Source organism: Amphiprion ocellaris, chromosome 3, assembly GCF_022539595.1.
Source record: "Amphiprion ocellaris isolate individual 3 ecotype Okinawa chromosome 3, ASM2253959v1, whole genome shotgun sequence".
Lineage (NCBI taxonomy): Eukaryota > Metazoa > Chordata > Actinopteri > Pomacentridae > Amphiprion > Amphiprion ocellaris.
The window spans coordinates 9382482-9400816 of NC_072768.1; the positions used below are offsets into that span (position 1 = coordinate 9382482).

General features: G+C 42.3%; 2 protein-coding genes across 2 annotated transcripts; one reads left to right on the top strand and one right to left on the bottom strand.

Annotated features, from left to right (window-relative positions):
* Positions 1 to 215: 215 nt before the first annotated feature.
* On the top strand, positions 216 to 3855 carry LOC111582522 (glycine cleavage system H protein, mitochondrial-like). Its single transcript, XM_023291230.3, has 5 exons — positions 216 to 391; positions 585 to 667; positions 795 to 858; positions 1654 to 1785; positions 3277 to 3855. Exons 1-5 carry the CDS (start codon positions 241 to 243, stop codon positions 3372 to 3374), a joined length of 528 nt encoding a protein of 175 aa, XP_023146998.1. The 5' UTR covers positions 216 to 240; the 3' UTR covers positions 3375 to 3855.
* si:ch1073-390k14.1 (deoxyribodipyrimidine photo-lyase) lies at positions 3856 to 9617 on the bottom strand. The gene is made up of 9 exons (XM_023291229.3): positions 9268 to 9617; positions 6972 to 7620; positions 6524 to 6835; positions 6246 to 6418; positions 6036 to 6120; positions 5705 to 5937; positions 5336 to 5530; positions 4997 to 5222; positions 3856 to 4869 (listed from the first exon to the last, which is right to left on the bottom strand). The coding sequence occupies exons 1-9, from the start codon at positions 9487 to 9489 to the stop codon at positions 4325 to 4327; spliced, it is 2640 nt and encodes an 879-aa protein (XP_023146997.1). The 5' UTR covers positions 9490 to 9617; the 3' UTR covers positions 3856 to 4324.
* Between the last annotated feature and the right edge of the window lie 8718 nt (positions 9618 to 18335).

The window sequence follows — 18335 nt, forward strand, 5'->3', positions numbered from 1 at the left end:
TTTATTTATTCTTCTTTCTATTTGCACATTTATTTCCTTATTTTTAAACGGATTTATTTTTTATTTATTCCTCTTTATATTTACACATTTTTGTTCCTTATTTTTTAACAGATTTATCTTTTATAATGGAACTCCTGTGAGTCCATGAATCCCGACCAGCAGGGGGCAGTGAAGCGCCGCTGATTCGTCTCATATCAACGAAGAAAACTTGACCCACACTCTCATCAGTAAGCGACAAAGATGGCCTCCTGCGGGCTGCTCCGCTCCCTGTCTTCCAACTTTTGCACAGTTTTGCCTTTACTTGCTCGCTCGGTACCTCTGTCTCCTCTGCAGCTGGCGTCTAAGCCTTATTTCGGAAGAACAATCGCCTCTTCTAGCTGGTTATCAGCAGGTACTTCGCCGTAAATTGTGTGTCAGAGCAGCCTGTTAGCTAACATTTGGTAACATTAGCTAGAGAGAAGGACATGGTAGCTAACGATGCTGCTACTGCATGTTTGTGTATCTGTCTGTCCTTCTGGCTGTCACACTCACCAAAAACTGTAAGATCCTCTTCGTGTTCTGAGTCTGTTGTGTTATTTTTGCAGCACTTAAATTCACAGACAAACACGAATGGATTCGAGTCGAGGACGGAGGAATTGGGACTGTCGGTATCAGCAAGTTTGCACAAGTAAGTTTCTTGGATGTGCACTAAAAAGGCTTCTGTGGTGCACAAACATACATGCATTTGCACAAACACACTTTGAAGTAATTGTTTTTTGCTGCTTTGTTTGACCTTGTTTTCTGCTCGCTTGCAGGAGGCTCTGGGAGATGTAGTTTACTGTGGCCTGCCAGAGGTGGGAACACAGCTGGCTCAGCAAGGTATGAACAGAATATGCTAACCAAGTGTTACTATAAAGGCATATGAAGAAAATTTCACTTCTTGTGGATCTATAGCTGTCAGTACTAATATATACATAAGCTTTTTGATTATTGTAGTGTCAAGTTCATGTGCTTTTGTTTAACTAATTTTTTAAAGTGCAGTAAATTGAACTCAGCTAGTTTTGCACTTCCACTACTCATTAGATGACATCAGTCTAGTGAGTAATCCTGAATGCAATTGACTCACCTTTTAACGGCAGCAGGAGAACTTACATTAATAATTTGAATGAACTTGAAATGATTTACAAACGATTTTCTGTGTTTTATCAAAAATTAAAACAAATCCACAGTGTCCTCGGAAGTTCAACCAAGTATAATAACGGTGCTCTTTGGAAGGGGACACAAAAGTTAAGAAAAACGATCCAGTGAACTCATTTGGCAAAAAAATGGTTTTAGTTCAACTCAAGGTCCTCTAAATTACATACAAAATAGGTTTTGGTCATTTGGTCAGTGGCTTTAAAATAGATCAGCATTTTAATGTGCTGTTTGGAAATTGGTTGGAAAGTTATTCAGTTTTTCAACCCCACAGGGATTCCAAAGTGTGGATGTTATAATTTGAAATCATTTGACTCTTGGTTGTTTGGTTAAAGCCAAATCCAATTAAATTAAACCACATGTAGCTTCACAAAGGATCTAAAAAGTCAGAATAACTTTGCATTCTTTACTTGTGCAGTGGCTTTTGAGATCACCAGACTTTGATGTAAGTGAATTTGTTTGTAACATTTACTGTCACAGATGAGTTTGGAGCTCTGGAAAGTGTAAAGGCAGCCAGTGAGCTTTATTCCCCTTTGACTGGAGAAGTTGTAGAGGTCAATACACTTCTGGCAGACAACCCGGGTCTGGTCAACAAATCCTGCTACAAAGATGGTAAGCGCACACGTAAAATACATAATTCAGTCCATGCGTCAAACAGTGTCAGTGAACAGTTTGCACATTGACCCATTTGGTAGAAGGTAAATAGTTTAGGCTTACATAAGAAATTAAATAGTAGCCACTTGTGGTTAAAGAATTATTCTGAAAGGGTGTTTGTACAATTTGCATATTGCAAATATATGCACACCAATCTTTATTTGTTTTTTCCAAAAATCATTGCCGTTATCCTTCGACTGGTGTATTCTTGCATAATAAACCTGTTTTAGGAGTCAGTGCATAGTTGAGCTTTTTCTGTGAAACAAAGAAGGTTTATACTTGTACAAACAAATGTAGAAGCAATATTTGTCCTTGTTCCAAAAATAGCACTATGTCTTAAATTAAAAATGAATACATATTAAGAAATAATTAAAATTTTAGCAACTATAATAATTTACAGCATTGGACTAAGAGGTTTAATTCTTGAACAGTAGATGGCAGTATTGTAACATAACAGAAGGCTGATACTGCATTATGAACATAAAGCTGAAGTTGTTGTATAAGTACATTGAACTGTTTCACACCATCATATTTTATGTGTGAAAATTATGAGGTATAATTTATATCTTGCAAATGCTGTCAACCTTTACTTTACACCTGATCCTTTCCAGAGATTTTGCATGTTTTAGCCCATTCTTTGTGTATTTAAAATGAATGGCAAACTGTCGCTTTACATTTCTTTGTTCATTCTGCCATACCTCCAGGCAGTAATTATTTAATTTCATTCACAAACAAAAGCCACTTAAGAGCAAATGAAAATTTTCTGCTTCTCTAACATTTTAAAGCAAAAATGTCACTCAAAGCACTTCAACTAAAATTTTCACTCAAGCTCTTCTGTGTGTTTAGAATGTACCTTTGACAACAACAACAAAAAAACATGCATGGTGCTTGCTTACTCAAGTACCTTCAATGGCTTTACAAGTTTAGTTTCACTCTGTAATAGATAAATGCAGCTTATTTGTGAAAGAGTACTCTTGAAAATGAAGGCCGTGGCATTAAACACACAGTACTATGCAAGAGTTGTATGCACTAAAAATAAAATGAAAATGGTTTAAAAAATATGTGGCTTTTATTCAATAATTATCATCATACAAAGTGCAGAAAACCCAGGAAAAAAGCATCAAGCTAATTCATGGTGTGATGGTCTGGCTCTAAAATAGCAATGGATACGTCATGCCTCTGTTTATGTAATGTTTAAATCAGCGCTCTGTGGGCTCATATAACCTGTTGCAGGTATCCTTGTTTCTCCTATAAACAGTTCTAGACAGCTCTGCCCATATGTTTGCCATGTTTTGTATGTTAACAGCTGGTACCCTGATGGTATTACTTGATGAATACGACTGTCAACAGTTAAAGTGCCGAAAACCTTTGCACAGTGCAGTGTGGCTTGGAATAAATTGAACAATGTTCGTCCTTGATTCACAGCTAAACCTGATTTTAATATTATAGGTTGGCTGATGAAGATGACCATTGCCAACCCTTCTGAGCTTGACACTCTAATGGATGAAGCGGCATATGAGCGATACATTCGCTCCATCGAGGACTAACCTAACGCCTCTTAATAAGTGCTGTGCTCCCTCTCCCTTTTCAAACACCACTGGCAGGGAGATGCACTAAATGTGCCTGTCAATACAACGCAATGCTTAGCACCCACCAGTGGAGCATTATAGCTCCAGATTGCTGACCTGCCAGTGTTGTAGAGCTGTGAACATTAGGAATCCTTTATCTACTGTTACAGACTGACTTTAGGGGTCCTGCCAGTCTGCATTGACTAAACAACCGTTGTTGAGTTCTTGCAACCTCAAATCCCCCAAAACAGAAGAGACTGAGACTTACAGTCAATAGAATAGTTTCCAAACATTTCAGTCAGAGCTTGAAAACTTGAAATTCTGTTCTAGGACACTGTTAGACTTAAAAAGCACTTTGATTTGTATGTTATTATTAATTATGTTGGTCTGCATTGCATGTATGACAGCTAAACTGTGGACATGGGACCTGTATTATAGAAAATAAACATTTCCTTACACATTTGGTTTACTTTTTCCATTTATTTCAACCCAGCATTTAGAGTTTATATTATAAATGTGTGAAGTATTATTAAAAATTACATCTTGTACAGCATCATTTCACCCTTAGAAAAACACAAAAAGGCTGCCCAAGAACCAAAGATATTAAAAATGATGCTTCACAATAAAAACTACTTGAAACATGAAGTTGCACCAATCTGCACAGGCTAACTTAATCCAGTGTTTTTTTATGAAGGCTGGTATAAAATTGCTTATTACCTGAGATTAAAAAACATTAGGAACATTTCCAACCCTACAGTAAACTTTGTCTCTGTTTTATTGGCATGAATGTTCCCTCTATGCACATTTTTGGGTCTGCTGTAGATTAGATGTTCACAGCTCATCTTTACACTTTACCTCCATTTTGTACATTTAAATTTAACAACTGTTTGTTGACTTAGAATCTGTAATGTTTAGCCTTGATCTCTGTGTCACTTAAGTGAAGTGACTGCTCCACCAGGTACTATCGAGAACCTGTCTTTGGCTGTTGGAGTCCGTCTGACTCTGCCCCGAGGTGAAGGAAGCAGAGGAAGTCCCTCCATTCTGCGATAATCACTCTCCAGCCTCTCTCTTCTCTGAGCTCCCTCATACATCACACTGGCAGTAAAGTCTCTCTCATTAAGGAAGGCGATGGTCTCATCCCTCTTGCGGCTCACGTATCCCTTTAGAACAGCGTTGTAGGGGTTTGATGCAGCATCTGCATCCGGGTCTTCCAGCTGGTGTTTGAATTCCATGCGGGTGATGACAGGCAACAGGAACTCCTTCCCTTCCTTCACCACAGCTCCACCCATGTGCGATAAGCCCAGAGCCTCAGACACCAAGCGTGGGGGCAAAGGCACCAAGTCACAGCCTGATCGCTTGTCCACATACTGTCCAAACTCTCTGCGCACCAAAGCGACATCTTGCAGAGACTGATTCCTCCGGCCCTCGAGGTCTGTGATGATACGCTCTGGATACGTCTGTCCAAACACCACACCTATCCAGTGAGGAGAGCAGAAGATTTCTGTGTTAAGGTGCACATAAATACTTTACATAGCTTGATTCAGAACGGGTGGTTAGTGCTATTATGATTAATGAAAGAACAGGTGAATCTGCAGCCTCACCTGCACGACGTAGCATGGACGCAGGACATTTCCAGGGTTTGTGAATAAGCTCATCAGGAATATCTGCAAGTTCTGGACACCATTTCCTAACGTAGCTGCCATAGGGGTCACAGGTCATTGCTGCATCAGTGGGGTGCATGACAAAGTTCCAGTGATCCAGGCCACACATGCCCCCATTCTGCCACATCATAGCATCGATGGCAACATCTGCATCCACCAGGGTGTCCTAAACAAGCATAGATTTTGGATACAGTCAGTAACTAGTACTTTTTAGACCGTGTTTTATTATTTATGATGTGTATGTGAGTATATTCGTGCCTGTATGCATACACATCTCACCTGGAACCAGCGGTAGCCCTCTTGCCAAGGCAGGTGGAGATACGCTATGAGAAAAGATGCCACCACATGTCTCATGTAGTTGTTCATCCAGCCAGTCAGCCACAGCTGCCTCATGGCGGCATCGACCAGCGGGTAGCCAGTTTTACCTCGCTGCCATGCCTTGAGGTGGCTACGATCACTGCTCCACCGCAGAGCCTGCAATCACCAGTGGATGAATAATGCTTTGTTAATGAACATCATTCTTCATCGTATGTTATGAGCTTTTAATTACAGATGAATAAAGTGTGGTGTCTAACTGAAAAATCAAAAGTTTAAATTTTATGATATCGCTAATGTGCAATCAGCATGTCATCTGTAGCCGATTTTTACCTTGTATGGAGGTCTGAGGGATTCCCAGGGGAGGTCAGGAAACAGGGTTAGCTGCCAGTAAGCCAAATCTCTCCACGCCAGCTTCCGTTGGAACTTAGGGGGTCGACAACGTGCTCCTTTGGCATCCCATAATAGCCAACGTGGACTGAGCTGACCAAAGTGAAGGTAGGGTGACAGGGAGCTGGTGTTTGGAGCATCTGCCCTGCCGGACTCTTTCTCATATCTATACACACCTAGGAAACATGGAAATGATCATATAGTGTTGTTTAAATGCCACATTTGTTAACAGTCCTTCAAATACAGTTTATAAAGTGCACGCAAGATGTCTCACCATCATGAAGAAAAGCGTCTAGTCGGGCGTGTGCACCTTCTTCGCTAAAATCCCAGGATGTTCGTATGTTAGCTGCCCAGTCAATCTGAATACAAAAATGACCACAGGAAAATATTGAGGATATAAAAGGATATAAAGCAGGATATAATCTTTATTATATTTTAGACTTGTTGCTTTGTGTTAGTGGGCTGTTTTGCAACGCTGACTAACCGTTGTGCCATCCTTCCTTCGGGGCATGCGAGCAAGGCCTAGTGTATCCAAAGGTGCACCCTGTGGCCAGTGGGAAGGTGTGGGGAGAGATACTGGAGGGTCAAGAGGAACCCCTAATGTAGACGATGGGTTCTGTTTGCAGCAACTCATGAAGTGAGACACTGAACCTATACCTACATCGCGGAAGAAGACAAATAGAAGTTCAGCAAATATTTCAACTACAAAACACAAATATTTAAGCAAGCTTAGCACACCAGATCCATTTTGTTGTGACTAACCTCGGAGTCCCACACCCTCTGTGCTGACAGAATAAGGGTCTCTGAGACAGTATGAGTGGAACACCCTGCATTCAACACCTTCTTTCTGCAGGGCTGACACCACCGCATCATCCCTCTCCTTCAGCCAGGGCTCATACAAAGCATTAGCCAGCACCGTTCTTGCCCCAGTCTCCTTTACGAGCTCCTTAAGTGTCTGCAGAGAAGATCCCACCTCATTCCCCTCTCTGTTTGCCTTGAGGAAGACGAGGTGGCTGCCGATTCGCTCCAGAGATGAACAAAAACAAGACAGAGCCTGATGAAGCCAATATTTACCTGTTAAAAAAGGCACGACATGGTTAGATGACAGTAGGAAGACTTGCAAATTAAAAATCTTTAGTTGTATGGAAGCTCTGATTCCATTGTGCTTTAGCAAAGATTTTAATTATTTCTGATTCCTTGAGCAACCTACAAGCTCCCCCCATAGCCACTGTAATCCCTGGTCCCTCCTCCTCTTCAGGGCTCCAGATGAAGACTGGGATGACAGGTGCACCCACCTCCAGTGATCCCATGAGAGCAGGGTTGTCACAAAGTCGCAAATCCCTCCTGAACCACAGCAATACCGGCGGTGGTGCTGATGGAGAACCGGGCAGGCCTAAAAGCTGCTGGCCAGCACCTTTTCTCCGCTGCCTCCTGTTCTTAGAGCGCTTTGGTTTCTCTGATTGATTCAAATCTTCTTCCCCCATCATTTCATCATCTGCTCTTACTGTATCTTGCCTGGAAACAGGTTGACCTGTCCCAGGTGTCTGCTTCTTACGTTTGTCAAGCTGTATGCTTTTCAGAAGCTCAGTCTCTTTAGTTGTCTGTGGTGGACTCTCCTTCCTCCAGGGTCCAGTTTGTGCTGAGTCTGTATTTTTTCTTGTGCCTGGTACATCTGCTAGCTGGGTGTAGCTGCTTCCCTGAGATTTGGAGCCTGAGCTCAGTTGAACAGAGCTGCTCTGATTGTGTCTGTCTCCAGGCTGCTGCAGAAGTTGGCACTCTTGGCTGGGGACTGATGGCTGCTGATCTTTCATTTCCAGTAGAGACAGAGCCAAAACAAGTTCCAGCTCATCATCTTCAGTCTACAAATGAATTAAGACAAACCATTTTTATTATAGTTAACATCATTTTTAATTTGCAGCAGCTCAAAATGTTTGGTAACTCTTTCGCAAACATTGGCAAAAATGTTTTGTGATTGGTTTACATTATGGAGAACTGATGTTTATAATAGAAGTAGTGATAAGCTGGATAGTTCTTTGTCAACACTAAGTTTATGGGGCCATACATGTGTTTTGTAAAGGCCTACAGGTGTTTTAAGTAACATGAGCTGATTCGATCCCTACTCAGGAATGACTGTGTGTGTACAGACAGGGCTTAATTTACACTCACAGAGCAATTTATTAGGAATGCCATACGAAAACTGGGCAGGGCTTTAACTTTGTTCTCAAAACAGCCTCAGTTCTTGACCAGGACTCCACAAGATATTGGAAGCATTTCTGTCAGAGACTGCTCCATGCTGACATGACTGCATCACAAAACATCTGCACATCTGCAGTCATGCTGGGAATCTCTCATTCTAGACCGCTCAATGCACTATCATGTTGCAAAACCAATTTTGGACAGCTTAGGTAAAGGCCATCTTACAAAAACCTACATCTGGCATGATGATTCATAATGTCAGAAGTGCCAATTAGAATATGGGCATATAAAGATGCACATGGTCAGCAACAATACTCACACTAGCTGCATAACTGTGCCTCACTGGTTGCTTTTTGTTTTTGCACTATTCTAACTAAGCTACACAGAATGTGTTGTATCTACTCTCAAATGTACGTCGCTTTGGATAAAAGCGGCTGTTAAATGAAGTTGTAGAACTGTACACTGTTGTGGTCAGAATCCCAGTAGATAAGCAGTTTTCTGACTACTCAAACCAGCCCATGTAGCACCAACATTTGACTGATGCAGATCTGTATCTGCATGTTTTTAGGTGTGACATGTGATTGGATAATCGCATGAATGGACAGGTGTGCAGTACAGGTGTTCCTAAAAAGTGTGTGTAGCTGTATCTCTGTTACTCCATTAGTCAGTTTTGTTCCACCTCTGAAAGAAGAACAACTTGCACCTGAGCATTTGTACAAGGTGGGTACTACAAATAAAATAATGTTCAAACATACCATATCTGTTTCATTCTTTAATATTTACCTAAAGTAATTCTCAGTCGAGCTTTGCCAAACCTGAATAAGTCGAGTGCGCAGGTGCGATTAGCTTTTAGTTAATTTAACCCGTCATCGCCGTCAAAGCAAGAGTCCTTGGTTAATTTCTGTAACAAACACTATTATTTCAATATTGTTTTTAAAAACGGTAAATTTCCTTCTCACGAGTAGGCATAGCAAAAAAGCTTAGTATCACGTAGTCAAAATACCAAATAAACGGACCTGTTGCTCAATTTAAGCTAACTGCAGCTAAACTAGCTAGCTAAAGTTAGTTATTTACTAACACATTAGTCACAACAACTTCACTCACAAGGTAAATTTGGCCTCTCCTGGTTGTGAACAATCGCTAAATTTAGCGTTCAGGGGTAGGTAATAGACAGTATACTAACTTTATATTTAAAAAACATAGTTGTTGTCTTGCTCTTATTTGTTTTCATGGGAATTTTAAAGAATTCTGCTTGTCAGTGATCGAGAAAGTGTATTGAAATGCATCGTATGGGCTATGAGTGTACTGACCTTGGTGAAATATTCCTGGTAGATGGAGATAAGGATGGAGTGAAGGGCTCTGTTGGCCGTGGACAAAGGCTGGATGAGGGACGGGAACACTGTGCGGGTCTCTCGGTGCCCTAGGATGGACACACACATGGCGAAGAAGCCCTCTGGATCCTCCCGACCCACCAGCACTTCCCTTAACATCTTTCTCACCTCGGTTTGGCCGTCAGCCGCTGGAGGAGGCATCTTCCTGTGAAAGGTAACGATGAATTCTAACTGTGAAATGCTGTCGAAGCTTCAAGTTTAAGGCATTCATGTGACAATCTGCCTCACGTTCTCCCCTACAACCGGTTACCAAACACCAGCTGATTTTCAGTTACACAAGCCATGTGTCTGTGTTTTGTAACCTGCAAAACTAACCATTTGTAATAGTGAAAAATCACCAGTAGAGGGTGTACAAATCTAATAAATAGGAGCTATACAGGGAGGCTGGTGATTCCCGTAGGTGCTTGGCTGCTTTTCCACAGCATATGATTACCAGATTAGACTCCTCGTTTACATTTCAGTGATTTGAGATCATCATAGAGAGATATAAACTAAATAAATGATATAGGAAAGTCTGTTTTTGTCATAAATGTGAATCTCTCTCTCTGTCTCTGTCAACTATATAGACACTTCTCAACCAAATCACACCTGCAAACTAAAATGTTTTATTACAAGGGTTCCCAAAAGCTAGAGCCAATCAAATAAGTATCCTTGGTTCAATTAGAGGAAATGATTAGATTAGATTAGATGTAAAAAAAAATAAATAAATAAAATAAATTAAAAAATTTTTTAAAAAAAACAAAGAGGGAAGCATCTGCCTCAAGACAGTAATTCTATGATTTTTACATAGCCTTCATCTTGACAGGAATGTGTTCCTTTTTAAGTGCACTCTGTGATGTTAGACTGAAAAACAAAGCCAGGAGACAGTGTACCCAGCAGTGAATTTTTAATCATGGTCTGTATTCATGCTGTTGAAGGGTTGCTAAGTAATTGATTTTTTTAATGAGACCATGAATAAGCTTTTGAATGCACACAGCAGGGGACAATGATTTGTGACACTTGTGGACCAAACTATAAAATGCTTTGTATAGTTGATAAGCTGCGCTTGTAGTACTATTTTCCAGGAATTACATATTTTGCTCATGCAAAACTCATCTCATGTAGTCATCCAGAATGTGACTCAAGGTTTCAAATACAAGGCCGTTCATTCTCAGTTATTCAGACTATTATGTGAAAAGTAGTCAGAGTGTATGAGGCGAAGATGTGTTGAGAGCTGTGGTATGTGAAGAGAGCAAGACAGAAAGAGAGGGAGAGAGAGAAAGAGATTGAGAGAGAGAGAGAATCAATAGTGTTTAGACAGAGAAGTGGAGTCTAAGTGTGTGATCAATAGAGAGCAGAGAGGAGAGATTAGCTGCTTTTCTCTCTCAAACTAACACTGACAAATTGGTGAATTGGTGTATCGGCCCTTGGGCTAAACGGATTGACCTGCTGTTTCCATGTTCTGCCGTGTACTGTCAATAAAGATCTGTGTTCATTGTGGCTCTCAGTGAAGAGAGTGAATGAAGCACCATAAGAGAGAAAAAGGGAAAGGAAGGAAGGGAGCTGAAGAAGTAGAGACCTGGTAAAGCAAAGAGTAGCCCAGGTGCCCATGTAGCCTTGATACTCACAAAATGTCCACACCTCAGCCTCATTAACACATTCGTGCACTCACATGTGCATCCTCGTGCACACTGTTATAAAACCATAATAACGTCTCCAGGAAAATTAATGGAAAGACAGATTAAAAACTAAGTGAGGAGAAACGGGCCACTGGTGTAGCTATTTGCAACTCATAAATCATTCTGGCACACCCACGCGCATGTAGACACACGCATAGACACACACACACACACACATACACACACGTACTGTAATTAACCACAGGCTATTTACTCTCTCCTGCTGTAAATTAGACATGCAGACACAGTTATTACATTAGGGGGATCTGCCATGCAGAATGCTAACAGGAGGAGGAGGGGACACTCGTACACACAACTGGCTCATACAAACATAAACACACACATACATGTACACAAGAAAGAGGGTATGGAAGAATCATAGACTGACGGGAGTGAAAATGAAGCTGCAGCACAGAGAATAGGGGCCCCCAGCTCTTTGTTCCCTGCTGCATTTCATTATCTGAAACGCCAGCCAACACACACGACACACACACACACACACACAAACACAACGCACCTCCCCCTTCCCTAAAGCTGTCTGCCTTCACTCCATGCACACAGCACAAAAAGAGGGGGAAATAGAGATACTGCGTCAGTGCCATTCATTGGCATCTGGACTCGGTCATGACAAGCATGTCTGCACGGTCATCTTTAGCAAATCAGCCAAGCTGCTCTGAGTTGACCACCTCGCTTCAACCTGTGCTCACAGAAAGCCCAAACCCATAAATTCTATTTTAAGCCGAACAATAGGAGATGAGGACTTGATTAAAGCAAGTATTGATACTCCGTCTCTGGTAGCTTGTCTCCATTTAGTTCATCTGAAGTTTTTTTTTCTGTCTTTCTGGCAGTCCTTCTGTTAGTGTGTATGTGTCCTCCGGTTCCCCCCTGCCTCCCTCACCCCTCTCTGTCCCTCTGTTTTCCCACGGTGATCGATAGCTCATTACAATCATTGACTGCAGCTCATCAGCACCTGTTAAGGTCTGGAGAAACAGAAAAGGTGCATGTGCTTCTTAGAGTGCATGTCTTTTGATGCAAGCCTATTGATGAATATAAAGATTGGTTTTGAGTGAGTCATAGGTGAAGTCTGACATTTGAATAGTTATTTTTTGATTCGTTCTCATTGCTGCGGGTGCCTAGTTTGTCGCTGCTTTATGGTCCGTGGTCTTGGGGAACATCTTATTATGCAACTCACGTGGGTACCATGGTTTGTTGCTATGGTGATTGCCAAGGGAGCCAGAGTATTATAGGTGTTTATCCTAGACAGGAGCAAGGCTACTCTCTGTCTATCAGGACATGCTTCAATTTACCACACGGTTTGGACCACCCATTAAGATCAGCACAGTTACAGGGGGACAAAGGGAAAGCCCAGAATACAACACAGTCAAGTGCTGATGCGATTTAGAAGAAAGATTATTCAGTATTCATATTCCTGGAAGAAAGACCTTGTTCAAACACTCAGTTGTTGGTTTAATGCGTCACTGCAGGGTTTGTTTTTGGAGAGGACAGACTGTGAGCCGAAAGAAGCAAACAGAGAAAAAGAGAAAGATGATGAGAGCCGATTAGAAACTACAAAACACGGTTAACGTAAGAAAAAATGTGTTTTTAAAAAAAAGAGAACGAGAGAGACAATAGTGAGACCTCAAGAAGTCCCCCCTGGATTCATTCACAGGATGTGGTCTAAGTAAAGAGGAAAACTGGTGTAAGAATGTGAAGTTTTAAGGAAAAGGGGATATAAATAGAGTGAATACAATGGAGGACTGAATAGAGAATAAATCTCTCACTCCATGCATAAATTACACACATCATTTACATATTCATTATGTTTTGTGTTCTAATGAGAGTATTTGCTTAATAGCTTTACCACCACTGGCAGCTTTTGTTTGACACAAGAGAATTTAAAGGAAGGGGGGAAAAAAGAAAAACAAAGGAGCAAGGGTCATCTCAGTAAAGTGGGTGAGGTCAATGGTACACAATCAATTTTACGATAATCGTATCAGTAATATTTCTGTATTGTGCGTGTGTGAACAAGCACAACATGCTCAAGGCTCTTAGAGATATGAAATGAAGTGCACATGATGGGGGCTGGTAAAAGTTAATTAAAACAACACAAGCTTTCTCCAAACTCAGGGCTCTCTTCGTCCTTCTCCTCTTGTCCCGATGGAATAAGTAACTGCTGCTGTAATTACTTACATGGCAGTCACTGAGATCATTCCCCCAGGTGCCAAAAAGTCTTCCAAATGACAACAAAGACTGGCGATTTGCAGCGTACCTGTAAGAAATGAAAAGTTGCATATGCGTAAGTGAAGTAATGTTGAGTACATAGACACGTGCAGCACTACTTACAAACTGAGGGGGTAAATGATTTAGAAAGTGATTGAAAGAAATAAGGGAAAGAGAGGGATGGAAATGTAGAGACAGGGGGAAGGGCAACGGAGGGATGAGCTACAAATGAGAGCGATGGCGGTGGCAGGTTGGCACAGTGCCATCCAGTCAGGACTTGAGCGGGGGCGGGTATGGGTATGGGCGAAGGGGCGAAGAGAATAAGAATGAAAGAGGAAGAGAAACAGACCTCCATACTGCTACCATGGTGCCACCTTGGCACAGGCATAATGGGTCGTAACGAACGGGAGTCTGGGCACAGCAAAGGAATAGCAAAGCGTAGAAGTAAGGAAGATGCCAGCAGACAGAGGATGACTCAGATGTAGATGGATGAAGAAGGCACAGAAGGAAATTGAAGAGAAAATGGACGATAATATAAAACTGTAAGATTTAACTCCATGAAGAGCATCAGTCATACAAAGAAAAACGGCGTTGGAAGATCTTACATTTTATCCATTTACCGACTTTTCTTTCTCTCTATGCCAGCCGCGGTGTGCCAGCCAGCGGGCAGCATGCCAGTGTACAGTCATGGCATACCCGGCGGGATCAAAGCAGATGGCGAAGAACTGTCATCGTCGTAGACAAGGGGACTCACCTCTGAGGATTTCCTACTAATCACCGTTTGTTTGTTTGGACAAAGCCAAAAAGAGGTGCCCGGGCAACGGTTACCAGCGATTCTGTGATGGCATCTTTTCGGGGGCGGCAAGGGCACAGGGAGAAAGATGGCATGCTGCCAAGACAACATAATACACACATTTGTAAACAGAAACCTCCATACGGTGAGCAGAACATTTCGGATGCCATGAGTGTTTTCGGCGATGGCATCCCCTCAAGGGAGAGACTAGAAACAGAGATGGCACCATGCCAAACTCAAACTGTGAGGCATTCACAGCCGCCATCAAAAGCTGTACAAAAATGGCAAAAACGCAGACATAAAATAGTAGAAAAAGGTAGAAATAGACACAGAAACGCAGCTGTGGCGGGAGTATGGGACAAAAACCATTTCCTCGATGCCAACTCTGCTCAGTGCCAACTGCTGCACTGAAAGGAAGCTGCTGCCCATTGCAAAGAACTAAGGCAAGGGATCGTACCATTCCACTATGGAGAGGAAGAGTATGCAAAAGAAGAGGAATAATGAGCAAAAGAATAAAGGATATAGAAGAAGAAAATATGAGGAATTTTGTGCTTAACGAAGAACAGTGGGAGTGGGTGGACAAGGATGATGAAGAGCCTCTTTCCTGCACTTGCACACCTGGGATGTTCTTAAAGGGATATCCCCTCAGACTGCTCTGTGTTAAAGGGAGGGATGCATTGGCATCATCTCCAGGATGTCAAGCTGTGTTTCTCTATTGCCAGTCAAGGAGGGTGCTGCAGTCGTCAGGGGCGGGCAACTGTCTGGGCATCTCATCTGCAGCTAATTAACAGCCACACACTAATTCTAACAGCCGATCATAATTAGCGATTTAATCGCTCGTCAACGCTTTTCTCCCCCCCTAAATTGTGCCTCCTATTTGGACACGTGCGGATAAGCTAAGGAACGCCGGATCCCCCTCCCCTCCTCCTCGTCCTTCTTTCCTTCATCCTTGGCTCCAGACTCCAGTGGGATCTTAATTAAGCCTGGGCTTCATTATGCAAATGGAGTACAATAAACGACAGCAGAGGTGGAGCTGGATACAGACTAAAACGGAACGGTGGGAGGGGAGCACTGGAAGTGGAAAATGAAGAGATGTGGAAGGTTACCAAAATTGTCTATATGATTTTACTGCGTTACAATAATTGCATATTGTTGTAACATGCACGTCTTCAGTTTGCCAGCGCTATTTGTGGTGTGAGAACCAACATTTCGCACTCTGATGCTCCATCTCTGCTGCCACTGGGAAAACTTCTCTGTAATAACACTGGATATGCAGAATGTCATCTCTCACAAAGAAAATTCATAAGGGAATGGTGACAATGAACCCCTTAATATCACCAGTTGGCTGTTGTCGTGGATATGAAGAAAGATAGTAGATATGGGGACAGAGAAAAGAGGCAGACAGAAACACTGACAGTGGCAGCAGCATGGCAGCTAATGTCATCTCAGTTTAATCATCGCATGGGATCATGGGGTTCATGAAAATTCATTTGCATATCATTAAATAGAGAGAGGTTATTTGGTGTGGGCAGCCAAAATGGGATTGGATGAAGGAAAGAAAAAAAAAAGGAAAATGGAGGGGCTCGTTATTAAACAGCAATGTTTTATAGTCCGCCAGCCGATTCATTTAATTTGGGCGTAATTAAAATGTGTCAGACTCAATCAATCATTCCAACGGGGATACTATCAATGTTTCAGTCTGAAAAAGACTAATCAGTGGATATGCGGTCGGACATTTTCCAATAACAGTCTGAGAGCTTTACTCTACTCTCAGCTTGACCGATCGACTTTTATTTCTGATTTATCAGAAGCAGTGTATCAAGCATGCAGTTTAACTTCCGTGAATTGTGTCAAGACATATCTATCTGACAGGTGGTGATGCCATCCTGTGCTAGTCAATAAGAGGGTAGCTCACACTGTCTTTTTGACCTTAGTAATAAGCTGTCCGTGGTGTGTATGTATGTGCATGCCCGTGTACATTTCTCATTTGCATAAGTGATGTAATTAGACCACCCTTTCACATGCAGATCAGTTTGACAACACGGCAAACACTCTAACACACACATACAGCCATACACACGCTTATACACACGACAACACACGCTTGCCGCCGTGACCACCCCCATATCATGGGGAGTCTGTTGTCTGTGAGCAGAGAGTGTAAAGATTAACATAATCCAGCTAATAAGTGTGAGTAATATTCACACAGTGACGCGTGGCAAAGACACTGTCCTGCTGATGCGTATTTGTATCTCATTATAGATGTAAAGTACTGTGGCCGCCAGTAGATAGGGAGGGGAGGCGCGTGTGGATGGGGGATGGTGTGGGGTCACAAAGTGTGGGCCTGAATGAACAGATACCCAAGAAAAAATAATAAACAGCAGTATTTTTACTTTTACAGTTACTCTGCCCTGAAAGGGAGGTGTCGACGTAGCATAAAGACAGATTACACAGCATTCCTCATAACCAGAATGCTGGAGGTTGGTTAAGGAGGGCCTTCTAATGTCTCCACAAATTCAGAAAGACAATTACACTGATTATTCAGTCTGTTTACAGTACTAAAAAGCCACAGAGTCCATTTTTGCAGAAGAATGTAGGAATTATAAATAGAGTGTATTTGCGCTTGCAGGCTAGCTCTGCCATATGATTGATTAGGATGGTGTGACGACCATTAAAAAGTCATTTAAAAGATGGATAGGGACCACATTTCCAAATAAAAACCACTTTATACCTGATGAAGTGCTGAACAAACTCTCCTTCAAAGACATTTACTGATTACTCTCGGGGTATGACTGAGTGTAATGTGGGAAGTACCCATGAACTGTGTGTACCTCTGCATCAGCTGTAGACGACTCCAAAGCAAATGTCTGTGTACAGTCAGGCAGTGGGTGATGCAGCTTGCATTTTTGAAACTAAAATTTGACCATTTAGATTACAAGAAGCAGAAGTGACATTCATTTGGACAGAGGTGAAGTCTATCTGCGTACAAGTAGGCGCACACAGAAATAAACGACACAAACAGGCCAACACACGCACACACTGATTGAAATGTATCTGATAGCACAGCGTCGCTTCAGCCGAAACCTTATCCTAAGAAGCAGAGGTGTATCTAAATGTGCGAATGTATTTCGGCTCTGTCTCTTTAACTCGGGGCTCCACCACAGCAGCATGCTTTGGGATTCATGCATAAACATGAGCTGGCCTTTCAGCTCTCTCCTCACATAACCAATCTAAATCTAAATGAGCCCCCACTACAGATACACCAGCAGGCAATGACATTACACCCCCTCCCCAGCCCCAGCCCAACCCCCTACTCTACCCTACTACCCCCAGCGACACATATACACCAGCAGGCAATAATTTCACGCCATCCCTCAAAGCCCCCCCTCTACCTACTCTCCACACACACACTCGTACCCCTTTTTGCCGCAACCCCACCAGCTGCACAGTACTCATTTGATTAAGAGGGGGAGGACAGGGAGAAGGAGAAATGGTGGGGGATCACTTTATCAGGATGACTTTCTAAGATGGCTATCATCAGCTACGAAGCTATCTCAAGCCCTCTTGTGTGTATACTTTGCTGTTGTTTTCCCCGTGTATCTGTTTGTCTCCTCCCTGCAGCTCCAATCAGAACATAACAGTTTCACGGTTACATTTTCCGTTGTCGCATTTCTGTGTAATGGTTAAATAAATGGCTTGCTGCTAGAGAAAAAAGGGAGCAGATACCAGATTGTGCCTGACTTGAGTGTGACTCTGAAGAAACAACACATTCCCATGTTCATTTAAGCTTTTCCTCTTTGGCAAGTTGTCTCATCAACCGCAGGAAAGATTTACATAAGAAAGAACAAAATAATAAAATCTTCTCTACCAACCTAAGCTGTGGTCTTTGAAATGTTGCATATGAAAATCTGTGTGTCCTAAATGTGCTGTAGTGTGCAATTTTCCACCCCTCTCTCCCAGAGTCGTAAAACACATTATCATCATCAGCAGCAGCAGGAGCAGCAATGTAATTCATCCGAGGTCGTTAATATTCATCATATCATTTAGTCACAAAGGAAACTCATCTGGCCGAATGTCACAGATGTAATTAATGAAGTGACCCCAGAGGTCATGGCTCCATTCACCAAACGCCTTCCACACACCACCATGTTACACACACACGGTTGCACATCAAAAGCCTTCCAGCCAGACACACACCGACACCAAGCATGCAACCTGGAATATGAAACACATATATAACAGGCAGACACCCTCGCATACCACAACATTCACAAAATGGCTTCTCTCGGTAAGACCAAAGGGATGAGACCAGAGCG

Bases quoted from the DNA above. Each gene is read 5' to 3' on its own strand.
- si:ch1073-390k14.1 (XM_023291229.3), bottom strand. From the start codon at position 9,489: ATGCCTCCTCCAGCGGCTGACGGCCAAACCGAGGTGAGAAAGATGTTA. The intron at 6,419-6,523 runs GTTAGTCACAAC...TCCGCGATGTAG, and splicing joins AGAGGGTGTGGGACTCCGAG to GTATAGGTTCAGTGTCTCAC. The intron at 5,223-5,335 runs GTGAGATGTGTA...ATGCTTGTTTAG, and splicing joins AGGGCTACCGCTGGTTCCAG to GACACCCTGGTGGATGCAGA.
- LOC111582522 (XM_023291230.3), top strand. From the start codon at position 241: ATGGCCTCCTGCGGGCTGCTCCGCTCCCTGTCTTCCAACTTTTGCACA. The intron at 392-584 runs GTACTTCGCCGT...TTATTTTTGCAG, and splicing joins TTCTAGCTGGTTATCAGCAG to CACTTAAATTCACAGACAAA. The intron at 1,786-3,276 runs GTAAGCGCACAC...TTAATATTATAG, and splicing joins CAAATCCTGCTACAAAGATG to GTTGGCTGATGAAGATGACC.